At 45.5% G+C, this 21,877-nt stretch overlaps 1 protein-coding gene across 1 annotated transcript in view; it reads left to right on the top strand.

Moving 5' to 3' along the window:
• Window positions 1-21,877, top strand: part of VWA8 (von Willebrand factor A domain containing 8) — a 1,436,595-nt gene that overhangs the window by 1,380,951 nt on the left and 33,767 nt on the right. Inside the window, exon 42 of the mRNA XM_053707969.1 lies at window positions 2,855-2,980. Within this exon, the coding sequence (XP_053563944.1) occupies window positions 2,855-2,980 (126 nt within the window). The remainder of the gene's footprint in view (window positions 1-2,854; window positions 2,981-21,877) is intronic.

Genomic DNA, 21,877 nt, shown 5'->3' with positions numbered 1-21,877 from the left:
GCCTAATGTAAGTGATATAGGCGCATGATCCGACCAAGTAATAGGGCCAATGTTTGAGTCCTTAATTAATCTCAAGTGTGTTTGGTCTATAAATAAGTAGTCAATTTGTGAGTACTGTGCCCATGGTTTGGAATAGAAAGTATAGTTTTGTTGTAAGGGGTGGTGTATCCTCCAAACATCTATTAAGCTCAGTTGTTTTAAAAGGTGGAAAATTATATGGGGAGGTCTGGATGTTGGATTTGGTTTTGTGGTCAAGGAATCTAGTGTGGGATCTAGAATTAAATTGAAGTTTCTACCCATGATCAATATTCCCTTTTTGTGTTCTAAGAGTAATGTTAATAGTATTTTAAAGAAAGAGACTTTATTCTTGTTTGGGGTATAGATGTTTACTAATGTAACTGGCCTTTCAAATAGTATGCCTGTTAGTATCAGTATCTTGCCATCTTTGTCTGTTATTTTGTTATTCAATTGGAATGGAATTTGGTTATGAAAAAGTATTTCTACTCCATTTTTTTTACATTTGTGGAGTGAAAGTAGCCTACTGGGTGTGTCTTGGAGGGGAATTTAGGCTCTGTGTTCGTGTTATAGTGTGTTTCTTGTATAAAGATTATTGAGTCCTTGTGTTTTGCGAACCATTTTAGGGCTACCGATCTTTTCATAGGTGAAATTGTTATTGTTTAAAAAGATAGATAAAGCCTTTGTGTCCCATAAAGATAACATTGTGCTCACTCCAGTGGAGTTGTGCAGGAACCAGCATTAATTAGGCTAAAATGCAAGTCTGTTAATAGCCCTGAGATAAGGGGGTAGTCTGCACAGGCTTATATACAAGGTAATCACAGGAGTACGAACGTATATTAACATAAACATGTTGGCTGTGCAAAACTGGGGAATGGATAATAAAGGGTATATCTATATTTTTAAACAAAAAAAACATTTGGAGTAGACTGTCCCTTTAAATACATAATAGGCTTGAGTCACTTATACAAAAATTACATGTTCTAATAAAGTGCACCGTGTACTTCATGCAAAAGAATGTCCTTATGAATTACTATTGACATTATTTTATAGTACAGTATCATTCACACTTTGCAGGACATAATTGTGTCCCTAACTGAATTAGTCACTGTAGGTCTGTAGCAAAGAACTTTATGTCTGTGCCCAGCTTACTTTTACATCACACGGCACTGACCTTTTTGTTTCAGTTAGTGCTCAGCAGTTACAGGTACACAGTGTAGCAATAAACATGACACATTATGAGTATCTTAATAATTTTGGTACTGAACATAACACAATAGTGTATTCATTATAGAACAAGCTGTAGAAGAATAATGATTCAGGCATCCCTTTGACAATGTTTATACTAGGAATTATTTAAGACCTTCCTTTGCATTTGCACCTTCTGAGAGAAAGAAGCAGAGCGCTTTTAAATAGCCAAGTCTTATGACCCATCTGTACACCTAGAAAGGTGCAGATTTTTATTTTATTTGTTTTAATTGACATGACCCTGTGCTTTTTACTAGTTGACCCAAATCCCAGAAATATGATTCATTCCATTTCACACTAACACAATGCAATCAATGAAACAAAAAAGCACTTACAAATGTGGACGCAATGAAAAACAATTGGAATCCAGCCTCTTGTCAAAAATAATAATAAAACTTCTATATTGCTTCACATCATGGGAAAAAGAAGTTTTATTGTTATTTTTGACAAGAGGCTGGATTCCATTGTTTTTCATTGTGTATACTGAGATTGGCAGTCCCTGATGAATCCGTGCCCCAGGTGGATGTGTGCTGTCTCCATTGATAACATTTGATTACAAATGTGGAATGGCATTCAAGCTCCTGTATTTTACTTATGAAGAAATGCAAGGACTTGTGGCTGAATTAGTTTAGAAAACATTGACCTAGTAAGTTCCAAGTGCCGTGAAGTTTCCTGCCACCTGACCTTTTGGTCTCCGTCAGATGTTTTTATATTGTTCCCTAAACCTGATGCGCTTTATACTCAGGATTGTTAGGGAGAAATGTAGATGGTTTGGGGTAGTGTTCATTCCTGTAGTTGTTTCTTGACATTCAGTTAATTACCTTGGAAAAATGACTTGGTTTCTTTTCCTGTTTGAGCACTTACAAGTACTTAAAGGGATATTCTAGCCAAAATTGGAAACCACATGGGTGCATTTCGGTATGGAACAGAAGCAATTTTGTAATATACATGTGTTAGTAAAAATGTTTCTAATAATAGCTATAGCTGTTTCAAAAGTGTATTTAAGTATGCACCGTGCACCAGCGTTTTAAACACAATACTTGCTCAGAGAGCCTAAGCTGCATGTACCATCTGGTAATGACTCAATTTGGTAATTGCTGACATGATACAAGCACCAGTGATGATCTAAGCAGCTGCAGTATTTAAAATGGGAACTAGAAGCATTTTTGCTAATACATGTATATTGCAAATATGTTTCTATTCAAAGATGTAATTCATCTATGCACATTTATATTTTGACTTGAATGTTCTTTAAGTCGCTGGTGCTACTGAAAAAAAACTGCACTGAAATTCAAGCTATAAATTGTAATTATTTATACTTAGTAGTGGAGATGGGCCCCCCGTATTCAAGTTCCATCAATTCTTGGAGAGTATTGAGATGGGTACTGTTGATAAAACATATATATATATATATATATAATTTTTCCTTTAATTATATTGGAATACTGGAATATTTTAATAATATACGGAGCAGCTGCTTAACACCAAGGCGTCTTGTTGAGAAGTTGCAGTTATTTACAGTTGTACCTTTTCGTATATAAATTCTAAATCTCCCGCAAACCGTTTTTGTTTATATTTGTTTTCTTTATAGGCTAAAGGAAAGGAAAGGCAGTGGTTACGAAACCAGGCTCTGGGAGAGTTAGATGATACCAAAATCATTGATGGCTTAGCAGGGGAGAAAGCAATCTACAGGAGGCGTGGGGAGCTGGAACCAGAGGTAAGTGACCTGCAAATGTGCACCTGTAGTTTCTTCACTGTTTCTTATAACTATCCTTTAAATTGATGCTTCATCAAGTAAAATAATAATTATTAAGGAATAATTGTTTACATGGAATATGTAAATAATGCACTTCCTACTTCCCTACCTCTTTTGCATACTGTATTCTGCTGACCATTACCTGCATACAGTGATCTACTGACCATTACCTTCATACAGTGATCTACTGACCATTACCTGCATACAGTGATCTACTGACCGTTACCTTCATACAATAACCTGCTGACCATTACCTGCATACAGTGACCTGCTGACCATTACCTGCATACAGTGACCTACTGACCATTACCTGTGTCCCACTGACCATTACTTGCACACAATGACCTGCTGGCTATTGCCTACATACTGTGTCCCACTGGCCATTACCTGCATACAGTGACCTACTGACCATTACCTGTGTCCCACTGACCATTACTTGCACACAGTAACCTGCTGGCTATTGCCTACATACTGTGTTCCACTGGCCATTACTTGCACACAATGACCTGCTGGCTATTGCCTACATACTGTGTCCCACTGGCCATTACCTGCATACAGTTACCTGCTGGCTATTGCCTACATACTGTGTCCCACTCACCATTACCTGCATACAGTAACCTACTGGCTATTGCCTACATACTGTGTCTCACTGGCCATTACTTGCACACAGTAACCTGCGGACTATTGCCTACATACTGTGTCCCACTGGCCATTACCTGCATACAGTGACCTGCTGGCTATTGCCTACATACTGTGCCCCACTGACCATTACCTGTATGCTGTATCCTGCTGACCAATGCCTGCATACAGTGACCTACTGTTGATTACCTGCATACTGTGTCCTGCTGACCATTACCTACATACTGTGTCCTGCTGACCATTACCTACATACTGTGTCCTGTTGACCATTAACTTCATACAGTGATTTGCTGAAAACTACCTGCATACAGTGACCTGCTGTCTATTACCTGCATACAGTGGCCTTCTGTCCATTGCCTGCATACTGTGTCCTGCTGACCATTACCTGCATACTGTGTCCTGCTAACCATTATCTGCATACAGTGTCCTGCTGACCATTACCTGCATACTGTGTCCTGCTGACCATTACCTGCATACAGTGACCTGCTGACCATTACCTGCATACAGTGACCTACCTACCATTACCTACATACAGTGACCTGCTTACCATTACCTGCATACAGTGTCCTGTCATTCATTACCTACATACAGTTATCTGCTGGCTATTACTTACGACTGGCCATTAACTGCATACTGTGTCCTGTTTAGCATTACCTGTATACTGTGGCCTGCTGACCATTACCTGCATTCAGTGATCTTCTGACCATTACCTACATACTGTGTCCTTGCGGTCATTACCTACATACAGTGACCTGATGGCTATTACTTAATTACCTGTATACTGTGTCCTGCTGACCATTACCTGCATACTATGTCCTGCTGACCATTATCTGCATACAGTAACCTGCAGGTTATTTGCCCATTTGCGGGCGCTCAATAATTTAGTGCTTCACTTGTAATGTAGCCCATTGTGTGTTCACTGGCCATTACCTGTATACAGTTACCTGCTGGCTATAGCCTACACACTGTGTTCCACTGGCCATTACTTGCACACAATGACCTGCTGGCTATTGCCTACATACTGTGTCCCACTTGCCATTACCTACATACAGTGACCTGTGGGCTATTGCCTACATACTGTGTCCCACTGACCATTACCTGCATACAGTAACATACTGGCTATTGCCTACATGCTGTGTTCCACTGGCCATTACCTGCATACAGTGACCTGCGGGATATTGCCTACATACTGTGTCCCACTGACCATTACCTGCATACAGTGACCTGCTGGCTATGGCCTACATACTGTGTCCCACTGGCCATTACTTGCACACAATGACCTGCTGGCTATTGAATACATACTGCGTCCCACTGGCCATTTCTTGCACACAATGACCTGTTGGCTATTGCCTACATACTGTGTCCCACTGGCCATTACTTGCACACAATTACCTGCTGGTTATTGCCTACATACTGCGTCCCACTGGCCATTACTTGCACACAATGACCTGCTGGCTATTGAATACATACTGCGTCCCACTGGCCATTTCTTGCACACAATGACCTGTTAGCTATTGCCTACATACTGTGTCCCACTGGCAATTACTTGCACACAATGACCTGCAAGCTATTGCCTACATACTGTGTCCCACTGACCATTACCTGCATACAGTGACCTGCTGACTATTTCCTACATACTGTGTCCCACTGGCCATTACTTGCATACAGTAACCTACTGGCTATTGCCTGCATACTGGGTCCCACTGGCCATTACCTGCATACAGTGACCTGCCGGCTATTGCCTACATACTGTGTCCCAGTGACCATTACCTGCATATAGTGACCTGTTGGCTATTGCCTACATACTGTGTCCCACTGGCCATTACTGGCACACAATAACCTGCTGGCTATTGCCTACAAACTGCATACTACTGGCCATTACTTGCATACAGTGACCTGCTGGCTATTGCCTACATGCTGTATCCCACTGGCCATTACCTGCATACAGTGAGTGCAGAATTATTAGGCAAGTTGTATTTTTGAGGATTAATTTTATTATTGAACAACAACCATGTTCTCAATGAACCCAAAAAACTCATTAATATCAAAGCTGAATAGTTTTGGAAGTAGTTTTTAGTTTGTTTTTAGTTATAGCTATTTTAGGGGGATATCTGTGTGTGCAGGTGACTATTACTGTGCATAATTATTAGGCAACTTAACAAAAAACAAATATATACCCATTTCAAATATTTATTTTTACCAGTGAAACCAATATAACATCTCAACATTCACAAATATACATTTCTGACATTCAAAAACAAAACAAAAACAAATCAGTGACCAATATAGCCACCTTTCTTTGCAAGGACACTCAAAAGCCTGCCATCCATGGATTCTGTCAGTGTTTTGATCTGTTCACCATCAACATTGCGTGCAGCAGCAACCACAGCCTCCCAGACACTGTTCAGAGAGGTGTACTGTTTTCCCTCCTTGTAAATCTCACATTTGATGATGGACCACAGGTTCTCAATGGGGTTCAGATCAGGTGAACAAGGAGGCCATGTCATTAGATTTTCTTCTTTTATACCCTTTCTTGCCAGCCACGCTGTGGAGTACTTGGACGCGTGTGATGGAGCATTGTCCTGCATGAAAATCATGTTTTTCTTGAAGGATGCAGACTTCTTCCTGTACCACTGCTTGAAGAAGGTGTCTTCCAGAAACTGGCAGTAGGACTGGGAGTTGAGCTTGACTCCATCCTCAACCCGAAAAGGCCCCACAAGCTCATCTTTGATGATACCAGCCCAAACCAGTACTCCACCTCCACCTTGCTGGCGTCTGAGTCGGACTGGAGCTCTCTGCCCTTTACCAATCCAGCCACGGGCCCATCCATCTGGCCCATCAAGACTCACTCTCATTTCATCAGTCCATAAAACCTTAGAAAAATCAGTCTTGAGATATTTCTTGGCCCAGTCTTGACGTTTCAGCTTGTGTGTCTTGTTCAGTGGTGGTCGTCTTTCAGCCTTTCTTACCTTGGCCATGTCTCTGAGTATTGCACACCTTGTGCTTTTGGGCACTCCAGTGATGTTGCAGCTCTGAAATATGGCCAAACTGGTGGCAAGTGGCATTTTGGCAGCTGCACGCTTGACTTTTCTCAGTTCATGGGCAGTTATTTTGCGCCTTGGTTTTTCCACACGCTTCTTGCGACCCTGTTGACTATTTTGAATGAAACGCTTGATTGTTCGATGATCACGCTTCAGAAGCTTTGCAATTTTAAGAGTGCTGCATCCCTCTGCAAGATATCTCACTATTTTTGACTTTTCTGAGCCTGTCAAGTCCTTCTTTTGACCCATTTTGCCAAAGGAAAGGAAGTTGCCTAATAATTATGCACACCTGAGATAGGGTGTTGATGTCATTAGACCACACCCCTTCTCATTACAGAGATGCACATCACCTAATATGCTTAATTGGTAGTAGGCTTTCGAGCCTATACAGCTTGGAGTAAGACAACATGCATAAAGAGGATGATGTGGTCAAAATACTCATTTGCCTAATAATTCTGCACTCCCTGTACAGTGACCTGCTGGCTATTGCCTACATACTGCGTCCGAGTGACCATTACCCGCATATAGTGACCTGTTGGCTATTGCCTGCATACTGGGTCCCACTGGCCATTACTTGCATACAGTGACCTGCTGGCTATTGCCTACATACTGTGTCCGAGTGACCATTACCCGCATATAGTGACCTGTTGGCTATTGCCTACATACTGTGTCCCACTGGCCATTACTTGCATACAGTAACCTACTGGCTATTGCCTGCATACTGGGTCCCACTGGCCATTACTTGCATACAGTGACCTGCTGGCTATTGCCTACATACTGTGTCCCACTCACCATTACCTGCATACAGTAACCTACTGGCTATTGCCTACATACTGTGTCTCACTGGCCATTACTTGCACACAGTAACCTGCTGACTATTGCCTACATACTGTGCCCCACTGACCATTACCTGTATCCTGCTGACCAATGCCTGCATACAGTGACCTACTGTTGATTACCTGCATACTGTGTCCTGCTGACCATTAACTTCATACAGTGATTTGCTGAAAACTACCTGCATACAGTGACCTGCTGTCTATTACCTGCATACAGTGGCCTTCTGTCCATTACCTGCATACTGTGTCCTGCTGACCATTACCTGCATACTGCGTCCTGCTAACCATTATCTGCATACAGTGTCCTGCTGACCATTACCTGCATACTGTGTCCTGCTGACCATTACCTGCATACAGTGACCTGCTGACCATTACCTGCATACAGTGACCTACCTACCATTACCTACATACAGTGACCTGCTTACCATTACTTGCATACAGTGTCCTGTCATTCATTACCTACATACAGTTATCTGCTGGCTATTACTTACGACTGGCCATTAACTGCATGCTGTGTCCTGTTTAGCATTACCTGCATACTGTGGCCTGCTGACCATTACCTGCATTCAGTGACCTTCTGACCATTACCTACATACTGTGTCCTGGCGGTCATTACCTACATACAGTGACCTGATGGCTATTACTTAATTACCTGTATACTGTGTCCTGCTGACCATTACCTGCATACTGTGTCCTGCTTACCATTATCTGCATACAGTAACCTGCTGGTTATTTGCCCATTTGCGGGCTCTCGATAATTTAGTGCTTCACTTGTAATGTAGCCCATAGTGTGTTCACTGGCCATTACCTGTATACAGTTACCTGCTGGTTATAGCCTACACACTGTGTTCCACTGGCCATTACTTGCACACAATGACCTGCTGGCTATTGCCTACAAACTGTGTCCCACTGACCATTACCTGCATACAGTAACCTACCGGCTGTTGCCTACATACTGTGTTCCACTGGCCATTACCTACATACAGTGACCTGCGGGCTATTGCCTACATACTGTGTCCCACTGACCATTACCTGCATACAGTAACCTACTGGATATTGCCTACATGCTGTGTTCCACTGGCCATTACCTGCATACAGTGACCTGCGGGCTATTGCCTACATACTGTGTCCCACTGACCATTACCTGCATACAGTAACCTACTGGCTATTGAATACATTCTGCGTCCCACTGGCCATTTCTTGCACACAATGACCTGTTGGCTATTGCCTACATACTGTGTCCCACTGACCATTACCTGCATACAGTGACCTGCTGGCTATTGCCTACATACTGTGTCCCACTGGCTATTACTTGCCTACAGTAACCTACTGCCTATTGCCTGCATACTGGGTCCCACTGGCCATTACCTGCATATAGTGACCTGTTGGCTATTGCCTACATACTGTGTCCCACTGGCCATTACTGGCACACAATAACCTGCTGGCTATAGCCTACATACTGCATCCTACTGGCCATTACTTGCATACAGTGACCTGCTGGCTATTGCCTACATGCTGTGTCCCACTGGCCATTACCTGCATACAGTGACCTGCTAGCTATAGCCTACATACTGCGTCCCACTGGCCATTACTTGCATACAGTAACCTACTGGCTATTGCCTGCATACTGGGTCCCACTGGCCATTACTTGCATACAGTGACCTGCTGGCTATTGCCTACATACTGTGTCCCAGTGACCATTACCTGCATACAGTGACCTGTTGGCTATTGCCTACATACTGTGTCCCACTGGCCATTACTTGCACACAATGACCTGCTGGCTATTGCCTACAAACTGTGTCCCACTGACCATTACCTGCATACAGTAACCTACTGGCTGTTGCCTACATACTGTGTTCCACTGGCCATTACCTACATACAGTGACCTGCGGGCTATTGCCTACATACTGTGTTCCACTGACCATTACCTGCATACAGTAACCTACTGGCTATTGCCTACATGCTGTGTTACACTGGCCATTACCTGCATACAGTGACCTGCGGGCTATTGCCTACATACTGTGTCGCACTGACCATTACCTGCATACAGTAACCTACTGGCTATTGCCTACATGCTGTGTTCCACTGGCCATTACCTGCATACAGTGACCTGCGGGCTATTGCCTACATACTGTGTCCCACTGACCATTACCTGCACACAATGACCTGCTGGCTATTGAATACATACTGCGTCCCACTGGCCATTTCTTGCACACAATGACCTGTTGGCTATTGCCTACATACTGTGTCCCACTGGCCATTACTTGCACACAATTACCTGCTGGTTATTGCCTACATACTGCGTCCCACTGGCCATTACTTGCACACAATGACCTGCTGGCTATTGAATACATACTGCGTCCCACTGGCCATTTCTTGCACACAATGACCTGTTGGCTATTGCCTACATACTGTGTCCCACTGACCATTACCTGCATACAGTAACCTACTGGCTATTGCCTGCATACTGGGTCCCACTGGCCATTACTTGCATACAGTGACCTGCTGGCTATTGCCTACATACCGTGTCCCAGTGACCATTACCTGCATATAGTGACCTGTTGGCTATTGCCTACATACTGTGTCCCACTGGCCATTACTGGCACACAATAACCTGCTGGCTATAGCCTACATACTGCATCCTACTGGCCATTACTTGCATACAGTGACCTGCTGGCTATTGCCTACATGCTGTGTCCCACTGGCCATTACCTGCATACAGTGACCTGCTAGCTATTGCCTACATACTGCGTCCCACTGGCCATTACTTGCATACTGTAACCTACTGGCTATTGCCTGCATACTGGGTCCCACTGGCCATTACTTGCATACAGTGACCTGCTGGCTATTGCCTACATACTGTGTCCCAATGACCATTACCTGAATATAGTGACCTGTTGGCTATTGCCTACATACTGTGTCCCACTGGCCATTACTTGCATACAGTATCCTACTGGCTATTGCCTGCATACTGGGTCCCACTTGCCATTACTTGCATACAGTGACCTGCTGGCTATTGCCTACATACTGTGTCCCAGTGACCATTACCTGCATATAGTGACCTGTTGGCTATTGCCTACATACTGTGTCCCACTGGCCATTGCTGGCACACAATAACCTGCTGGCTATTGCCTACATACTGCATCCTACTTGCCATTACTTGCATACAGTGACCTGCTGGCTATTGCCTACATGCTGTGTCCCACTGGCCATTACCTGCATACAGTGACCTGCTGGCTATTGCCTACATACTTTGTCCCAGTGACCATTAACTGCATATAGTGACCTGTTGGCTATTGCCTACATACTGTGTCCCACTGGCCATTACTGGCATACAGTGACCTGCTGGCTATTGCCTACATGCTGTGTCCCACTGGCCATTACCTGCATACAGTGACCTGCTGGCTATTGCCTACATACTGTGTCCCAGTGACCATTAACTGCATATAGTGACCTGCTGGCTATTGCCTACATACTGCATCCTACTGGCCATTACTTGCATACAGTGACCTGCTGGCTATTGCCTACATGCTGTGTCCCACTGGCCATTACCTGCATACAGTGACCTGCTGGCTATTGCCTACATACTGTGTCCCACTGGCCATTACCTGCATACAGTAACCTGCTAGCTATTGCCTACATGCTGTGTCGCACTGGCCATTACTGGCACACAATGTCCTGCTGGCTATTGCCTACATACTGCATCCCACTGGCCATTACTTGCATACAGTGACCTCCTGGCTATTGCCTACATACTGCGTCCCACTGGCCATTACTTGCATACAGTGACCTGCTTGCTATTGCCTACACACTGTGTCCCACTGGCTATTACTTGTATACAGTGACCTGTTGGCTATTGCCTACATACTGTGCCGCACTAACCATTACCTTCATACAGGGACCTGCTCGCTATTGCCTGCATACTGTGTCCCACTGGCCATTACATGCACACAATGACCTGCTGGCTATTACCTACATACTGTGTCCCACTGGTCATTACCTGCATACAGTGACCTGCTGGCTATTGCCTACATACTGTGTCCCACTGGCCATTACTTGCATACAGTAACCTACTGGCTATTGCCTGCATACTTGGTCCCACTGGCCATTACTTGCATACAGTGACCTGCTGGCTATTGCCTACATACTGTGTCCCACTGGCTATTACTTGCATACAGGGACCTGCTGGCTATTGCCTGCATACTGTGTCCCACTGGCCATTACTGGCATACAATAACCTGCTGGCTATTGCCTACATACTGCATCCTACTGGCCATTACTTGCATACAATGACCTGCTGGCTATTGCCTACATGCTGTGTTCCACTGGCCATTTCTTGCACACAATGACCTGTTAGCTATTGCCTACATACTGTGTCCCACTGGCCATTACTTGCACACAATTACCTGCTGGTTATTGCCTACATACTGCGTCCCACTGGCCATTACTTGCACACAATGACCTGCTGGCTATTGAATATATACTGCGTCCCACTGGCCATTTCTTGCACACAATGACCTGTTGGCTATTGCCTACATACTGTGTCCCACTGACCATTACCTGCATACAGTGACCTGCTGACTATTGCCTACATACTGTGTCCCACTGGCCATTACTTGCATACAGTAACCTACTGGCTATTGCCTGCATACTGGGTCCCACTGGCCATTACTTGCATACAGTGACCTGCTGGCTATTGCCTACATACTGTGTCCCAGTGACCATTACTTGCATACAGTGACCTGCTGGCTATTGCCTACATACTGTGCCCCACTAACCATTACCTTCATACAGGGACCTGCTCGCTATTGCCTGCATACTGTGTCCCACTGGCCATTACTTGCACACAATGACCTGCTGGCTATTACCTACATACTGTGTCCCACTGGTCATTACCTGCATACAGTGACCTGCTGGCTATTGCCTACATACTGTGTCCCACTGGCCATTACTTGCATACAGTAACCTACTGGCTATTGCCTGCATACTGGGTCCCACTGGCCATTACTTGCATACAGTGACCTGCTGGCTATTGCCTACATACTTTGTCCCACTGGCTATTACTTGCATACAGGGACCTGCTGGCTATTGCCTGCATACTGTGTCCCACTGGCCATTACTGGCACACAATAACCTGCTGGCTATTGCCTACATACTGCATCCTACTGGCCATTACTTGCATACAATGACCTGCTGGCTATTGTCTACAGGCTGTGTTCCACTGGCCATTACCTGCATACAGTGACCTGCGGGCTATTGCCTACATACTGTGTCCCACTGACCATTACCTGCATACAGTGACCTGCTGGCTATGGCCTACATACTGTGTCCCACTGGCCATTCCTTGCACACAATGACCTGCTGGCTATTGAATACATACTGCGTCCCACTGGCCATTTCTTGCACACAATGACCTGTTGGCTATTGCCTACATACTGTGTCCCACTGGCCATTACTTGCACACAATTACCTGCTGGTTATTGCCTAAATACTGCGTCCCACTGGCCATTACTTGCACACAATGACCTGCTGGCTATTGAATACATACTGCGTCCCACTGGCCATTTCTTGCACACAATGACCTGTTGGCTATTGCCTACATACTGTGTCCCACTGACCATTACCTGCATACAGTGACCTGCTGACTATTGCCTACATACTGTGTCCCACTGGCCATTACTTGCATACAGTAACCTACTGGCTATTGCCTGCATACTGGGTCCCACTGGCCATTACTTGCATACAATGACCTGCTGGCTATTACCTACATACTGTGTCCCACTGGTCATTACCTGCATACAGTGACCTGCTGGCTATTGCCTACATACTGTGTCCCACTGGCCATTACTTGCATACAGTAACCTACTGGCTATTGCCTGCATACTTGGTCCCACTGGTCATTACCTGCATACAGTGACCTGCTGGCTATTGCCTACATACTGTGTCCCACTGGCCATTACTTGCATACAGTAACCTACTGGCTATTGCCTGCATACTTGGTCCCACTGGCCATTACTTGCATACAGTGACCTGCTGGCTATTGCCTACATACTGTGTCCCACTGGCTATTACTTGCATACAGGGACCTGCTGGCTATTGCCTGCATACTGTGTCCCACTGGCCATTACTGGCATACAATAACCTGCTGGCTATTGCCTACATACTGCATCCTACTGGCCATTACTTGCATACAATGACCTGCTGGCTATTGCCTACATGCTGTGTTCCACTGGCCATTTCTTGCACACAATGACCTGTTGGCTATTGCCTACATACTGTGTCCCACTGGCCATTACTTGCACACAATTACCTGCTGGTTATTGCCTACATACTGCGTCCCACTGGCCATTACTTGCACACAATGACCTGCTGGCTATTGAATATATACTGCGTCCCACTGGCCATTTCTTGCACACAATGACCTGTTGGCTATTGCCTACATACTGTGTCCCACTGACCATTACCTGCATACAGTGACCTGCTGACTATTGCCTACATACTGTGTCCCACTGGCCATTACTTGCATACAGTAACCTACTGGCTATTGCCTGCATACTGGGTCCCACTGGCCATTACTTGCATACAGTGACCTGCTGGCTATTGCCTACATACTGTGTCCCAGTGACCATTACTTGCATACAGTGACCTGCTGGCTATTGCCTACATACTGTGCCCCACTAACCATTACCTTCATACAGGGACCTGCTCGCTATTGCCTGCATACTGTGTCCCACTGGCCATTACTTGCACACAATGACCTGCTGGCTATTACCTACATACTGTGTCCCACTGGTCATTACCTGCATACAGTGACCTGCTGGCTATTGCCTACATACTGTGTCCCACTGGCCATTACTTGCATACAGTAACCTACTGGCTATTGCCTGCATACTGGGTCCCACTGGCCATTACTTGCATACAGTGACCTGCTGGCTATTGCCTACATACTGTGTCCCACTGGCTATTACTTGCATACAGGGACCTGCTGGCTATTGCCTGCATACTGTGTCCCACTGGCCATTACTGGCACACAATAACCTGCTGGCTATTGCCTACATACTGCATCCTACTGGCCATTACTTGCATACAATGACCTGCTGGCTATTGTCTACAGGCTGTGTTCCACTGGCCATTACCTGCATACAGTGACCTGCGGGCTATTGCCTACATACTGTGTCCCACTGACCATTACCTGCATACAGTGACCTGCTGGCTATGGCCTACATACTGTGTCCCACTGGCCATTCCTTGCACACAATGACCTGCTGGCTATTGAATACATACTGCGTCCCACTGGCCATTTCTTGCACACAATGACCTGTTGGCTATTGCCTACATACTGTGTCCCACTGGCCATTACTTGCACACAATTACCTGCTGGTTATTGCCTAAATACTGTGTCCCACTGGCCATTACTGGCACACAATAACCTGCTGGCTATTGCCTACATACTGCATCCTACTGGCCATTACTTGCATACAATGACCTGCTGGCTATTGTCTACAGGCTGTGTTCCACTGGCCATTACCTGCATACAATGACCTGTTGGCTATTGCCTACATACTGTGTCCCACTGACCATTACCTGCATACAGTGACCTGCTGACTATTGCCTACATACTGTGTCCCACTGGCCATTACTTGCATACAGTAACCTACTGGCTATTGCCTGCATACTGGGTCCCACTGGCCATTACTTGCATACAATGACCTGCTGGCTATTACCTACATACTGTGTCCCACTGGTCATTACCTGCACACAGTGACCTGCTGGCTATTGCCTACATACTGTGTCCCACTGGCCATTACTTGCATACAGTAACCTACTGGCTATTGCCTGCATACTTGGTCCCACTGGCCATTACTTGCATACAGTGACCTGCTGGCTATTGCCTACATACTGTGTCCCACTGGCTATTACTTGCATACAGGGACCTGCTGGCTATTGCCTGCATACTGTGTCCCACTGGCCATTACTGGCATACAATAACCTGCTGGCTATTGCCTACATACTGCATCCTACTGGCCATTACTTGCATACAATGACCTGCTGGCTATTGCCTACATGATGTGTTCCACTGGCCATTACCTGCATACAGTGACCTGCGGACTATTGCCTACATACTGTGTCCCACTGACCATTACCTGCATACAGTGACCTGCTGGCTATGGCCTACATACTGTGTCCCACTGGCCATTCCTTGCACACAATGTCCTGCTGGCTATTGAATACATACTGCGTCCCACTGGCCATTTCTTGCACACAATGACCTGTTGGCTATTGCCTACATACTGTGTCCCACTGGCCATTACTTGCACACAATTACCTGCTGGTTATTGCCTACATACTGCGTCCCACTGGCCATTAATTGCACACAATGACCTGCTGGCTATTGAATATATACTGCGTCCCACTGGCCATTTCTTGCACACAATGACCTGTTGGCTATTGCCTACATACTGTGTCCCACTGACCATTACCTGCATACAGTGACCTGCTGACTATTGCCTACATACTGTGTCCCACTGGCCATTACTTGCATACAGTAACCTACTGGCTATTGCCTGCATACTGGGTCCCACTGGCCATTACTTGCATACAGTGACCTGCTGGCTATTGCCTACATACTGTGTCCCAGTGACCATTACTTGCATACAGTGACCTGCTGGCTATTGCCTACATACTGTGCCCCACTAACCATTACCTTCATACAGGGACCTGCTCGCTATTGCCTGCATACTGTGTCCCACTGGCCATTACTTGCACACAATGACCTGCTGGCTATTACCTACATACTGTGTCCCACTGGTCATTACCTGCATACAGTGACCTGCTGGCTATTGCCTACATACTGTGTCCCACTGGCCATTACTTGCATACAGTAACCTACTGGCTATTGCCTGCATACTGGGTCCCACTGGCCATTACTTGCATACAGTGACCTGCTGGCTATTGCCTACATACTGTGTCCCACTGGCTATTACTTGCATACAGGGACCTGCTGGCTATTGCCTGCATACTGTGTCCCACTGGCCATTACTGGCACACAATAACCTGCTGGCTATTGCCTACATACTGCATCCTACTGGCCATTACTTGCATACAATGACCTGCTGGCTATTGCCTACAGGCTGTGTTCCACTGGCCATTACCTGCATACAGTGACCTGCGGGCTATTGCCTACATACTGTGTCCCACTGACCATTACCTGCATACAGTGACCTGCTGGCTATGGCCTACATACTGTGTCCCACTGGCCATTCCTTGCACACAATGACCTGCTGGCTATTGAATACATACTGCGTCCCACTGGCCATTTCTTGCACACAATGACCTGTTGGCTATTGCCTACATACTGTGTCCCACTGGCCATTACTTGCACACAATTACCTGCTGGTTATTGCCTAAATACTGCGTCCCACTGGCCATTACTTGCACACAATGACCTGCTGGCTATTGAATACATACTGCGTCCCACTGGCCATTTCTTGCACACAATGACCTGTTGGCTATTGCCTACATACTGTGTCCCACTGACCATTACCTGCATACAGTGACCTGCTGACTATTGCCTACATACTGTGTCCCACTGGCCATTACTTGCATACAGTAACCTACTGGCTATTGCCTGCATACTGGGTCCCACTGGCCATTACTTGCATACAGTGACCTGCTGGCTATTGCCTACATACTGTGTCCCACTGGCCATTACCTGCATACAGTGACCTTCTGGCTATTGCCTACATACTGCGTCCCACTGGCCATTACTTGCATACAGTAACCTACTGGCTATTGCCTGCATACTGGGCCCCACTGGCCATTACCTGCATAAAGTGACCTGCTGGCTATTGCCTACAAACTGTGTCCCAGTGACCATTACCTGAATATAGTGACCTGTTGGCTATTGCCTACATACTGTGTCCCACTGGCCATTACTTGCATACAGTAACCTACTGGCTATTGCCTGCATACTGGGTCCCACTGGCCATTACTTGCATACAGTGACCTGCTGGCTATTGCCTACATACTGTGTCCCAGTGACCATTACCTGCATATAGTGACCTGTTGGCTATTGCCTACATACTGTGTCCCACTGGCCATTACTGGCACACAATAACCTGCTGGCTATTGCCTACATACTGCATCCTACTTGCCATTACTTGCATACAGTGACCTGCTGGCTATTGCCTACATGCTGTGTCCCACTGGCCATTACCTTCATACAGTGACCTGCTGGCTATTGCATACATACTGTGTCCCACTGGCCATTACCTGCATACAGTGACCTGCTAGCTATTGCCTACATACTGTGTCGCACTGGCCATTACTGGCACACAATGTCCTGCTGGCTATTGCCTACATACTGCGTCCCACTGGCCATTACTTGCATACAGTGACCTGCTGGATATTGCCTACATACTGCGTCCCACTGGCCATTACTTGCATACAGTAACCTACTGGCTATTGCCTGCATACTGGGTCCCACTGGCCATTACTTGCATACAGTGACCTGCTGGCTATTGCCTACATACTGTGTCCCAGTGACCATTACCTGCATATAGTGACCTGTTGGCTATTGCCTACATACTGTGTCCCACTGGCCATTACTGGCACACAATAACCTGCTGGCTATTGCCTACATACTGCATCCTACTGGCCATTACTTGCATACAGTGACCTGCTGGCTATTGCCTACATGCTGTGTCCCCCTGGCCATTACCTGCATACAGTGACCTGCTGGCTATTGCCTACATACTGTGTCCCACTGGCCATTACCTGCATACAGTGACCTGCTAGCTATTGCCTACATACTGTGTCGCACAGGCCATTACTGGCACACAATGTCCTGCTGGCTATTGCCTAAATACTGCATCCCACTGGCCATTACTTGCATACAGTGACCTCCTGGCTATTGCCTACATACTGCTTCCCACTGGCCATTACTTGCATACAGTGACCTGCTGGCTATGTAGTTACTTGAAACTACAATAAAGCATATCACATGTTTTTATATTCTACGGACTGAAGCAGTGCCTGCCTATTCTTTCCTCTTGTGCATTCCTTTGCAGTTTGACCCGCTGCTACCGGCTACGGCACTCCAGGACATCAGGTGAACTACCCCTTTTTATTCATTCAGGGCTTCCGGCTCTAGCACAGTTTGTCAAGGTTGCGGTTTACTTCATGCTGTGACCTGCTGGCTATTGCCTACACACTGTGTACCACTGGCCATTACCTGCATACAGTGACCTGCTGGCTATTGCCTACATACTGTGCCCCACTAACCATTACCTGCATACAGGGACCTGCTGGCTATTGCCTGCATACTGTGTCCCACTGGCCATTACTTGTACACAATTACCTGCTGGCTATTACCTACATACTGTGTCCCACTGGCCATTACCTGCATACAGTGACCTGCTGGCTATTGCCTACATACTGTGTCCCACTGGCCATTACTTGCATACAGTAACCTACTGGCTATTGCCTGCATACTGGGTCCCACTGGCCATTACTTGCATACAGTGACCTGCTGGCTATTGCCTACATACTGTGTCCCACTGGCTATTACTTGCATACAGGGACCTGCTGGCTATTGCCTACATACTGTGTCCCACTGGCTATTACTTGCATACAGGGACCTGCTGGCTATTGCCTACATACTGTGTCCCACTGGCCATTACTGGCACACAATAACCTGCTGGCTATTGCCTACATACTGCATCCTACTGGCCATTGCTTGCATACAGTGACCTGCTGGCTATTGCCTACATGCTGTGTTCCACTGGCCATTACCTGCATACAGTGACCTGCGGGCTATTGCCTACATACTGTGTCCCACTGACCAATACCTGCATACAGTGACCTGCTGGCTATGGCCTACATACTGTGTCCCACTGGCCATTACTTGCACACAATGACCTGCTGGCTATTGAATACATACTGCGTCCCACTGGCCATTTCTTGCACGCAATGACCTGTTGGCTGTTGCCTACATACTGTGTCCCACTGGCAATTACTTGCACACAATGACCTGCAAGCTATTGCCTACATACTGTGTCCCACTGGCCATTACTTGCACACAATGACCTGCAAGCTATTGCCTACATACTGTGTCCCACTGACCATTACCGGCATGCAGTGACCTGCTGACTATTGCCTACATACTGTGTCCCACTGGCAATTACTTGCACACAATGACCTGCAAGCTATTGCCTACATACTGTGTCCCACTGACCATTACCTGCATGCAGTGACCTGCTGACTATTGCCTACATACTGTGTCCCACTGGCCATTACTTGCATACAGTAACCTACTGGCTATTGCCTGCATACTGGGTCCCACTGGCCATTACTTGCATACAGTGACCTGCTGGCTATTGCCTACATACTGTGTCCCAGTGACCATTACCTGCATATAGTGACCTGTTGGCTATTGCCTACATACTGTGTCCCACTGGCCATTAACTGCATATAGTGACCTGCAGGCTATGGCCTACATACTCTGTCCCACTGGCCATTACCTGCATACAGTGACCTTCTGGCCATCCTATGCCGCCTGGCACCTAATTTTCTACTGCAATACAGCCTTGTTCAGTCTAAGGGGTAAATTTATTAAGCTGCATTTGCAGCTTTATTTGTCTGTGTGGAGCTGCCACATTTAGTAAGCAGAAACTGGTTCTTTTTCCTCTCCTGCACCTTAGAAGTGGCAAGATCAATCGCCCCAACACTCGCTCATTTTGGGTGATTGGTATTCCCTGTTCTAGCGCAATTGGTTGTGCCAGAGTACGGGGCGGCATTGCATAAGAATCCTCTGCAACAAAACTTCGCAAGTGGCAATTGCAGGCTGATAGATTCACTACTTACGAACTTGACCACTTGCAAGAATGGTCAATTTACCCCTAAGTCTTGCTTTGGTTGCATTGATTTACACACTTTTCCTCTTCAAATATTTCTTCCTTTCACTGATTTCTGTATTCTGATTTCTTGGATTTTGTGAAAACCAGGACCCTTTGCGTTGTTTTCCAATGTCTTTTGTGTTTTAAAAGATTTGCTACTGTTTCTTTTTTTCTGTATCACAGTAATAGGTCCAAATATTTCTATAAAAAAAGGGAATATTTGTTAGATTCTTAACTTGAAAATTGAAACATTTTCATTCTCCATATGTAAATATTTCATACTTTCACACTTGCTCTGCAAACAAATCAGTTTATTTCTACATTAGTACAAAATTGGATATTTTGTAAAGCAGACTATCCCAAAAAGGTGTACACTATTCCCAAATTAGCAAAAAAAAATCATAAATAACAATCAAAACAGACTATATGCCCAAACATTGTTCTTTATTCCTAAATAATGGGTTTCTCTTCTGTTATAAAATCCAACTGCAGAAAAAAAAGAGCAAAAGGTTACCTCTTGATGCAATAAATGTCACCAGTCTGGGACATACAACATACAGTATAGAGCACCCTTATTGGTGTAGTTTAAATGACTGGAGAAGTTAGCAGCCTTACAATTGACTCATCCAGGTGATGTATAAAAACACAAGAGTGAGAAACTGCAACAAAGAACCACAAAAGAAGGAGCGTCCTAGTGCAGCATAGTTTCATCAAGTTTCAGAATGATATAGAGAAAACTCACAATGGAAGCAACAATATTAATGTGCTTGTTCTCGCCTGCTGGGAAACTTCAGTGTCCCAGCTCATTGACACCAGGTGTGGAGATGATTACCCCCTGCTCATCTGAACGTTTAGAATCATTAATATAGCCATGCACCAATAGAGTTTGAGTTGAAAACAGTTTATTGTTTAAACTGTAAAACATTAGTAAAAATCCAATAAAGAGAGGAAAATGACAATCCTTGCTTCCTATAGAGCAGAACCGCTACGCGTTTCTTTCATGTAAGTGGCAAGAGTCCATGAGGTAGTGACGTATGGTATAAACATTCCTACCAGGAGGGGGCAAAGTTTCCCAAACCTCAAAATTCCTATAAATACACCTCCCACCACACACATACCTTAGTTTTTACAAACTTTGCCTCCTATGGAGGTGGTGAAGCAAGATGTGCTTGATTTCTTCTATGATAGGTGCTTCTAAGCATTTTGAATGCCAATTCCTCTCAGAGTACAGTGTTTTTTAGAGGGATGTGAAGGATGTATTGCCTGTTGATTTCATGGTTTCACCTATGGGAAATCTATTCTAAGGCTCTCTGTAATCGGTCGCAGGGATTCATCCCCTGCCTCCCTTTTCAGATTGACGTTATACTCCTATACCATTACCTCTGCTGATATTTTTCACTACTGGTTTGGCTGTCTGCTATATGTGGATGGGTGTCTTCTGGTAAG

The sequence above is a fragment of the Bombina bombina genome, chromosome 3 (assembly GCF_027579735.1).
Source record: "Bombina bombina isolate aBomBom1 chromosome 3, aBomBom1.pri, whole genome shotgun sequence".
Lineage (NCBI taxonomy): Eukaryota > Metazoa > Chordata > Amphibia > Anura > Bombinatoridae > Bombina > Bombina bombina.
This window is presented reverse-complemented; position numbering and strand designations above follow the sequence as displayed.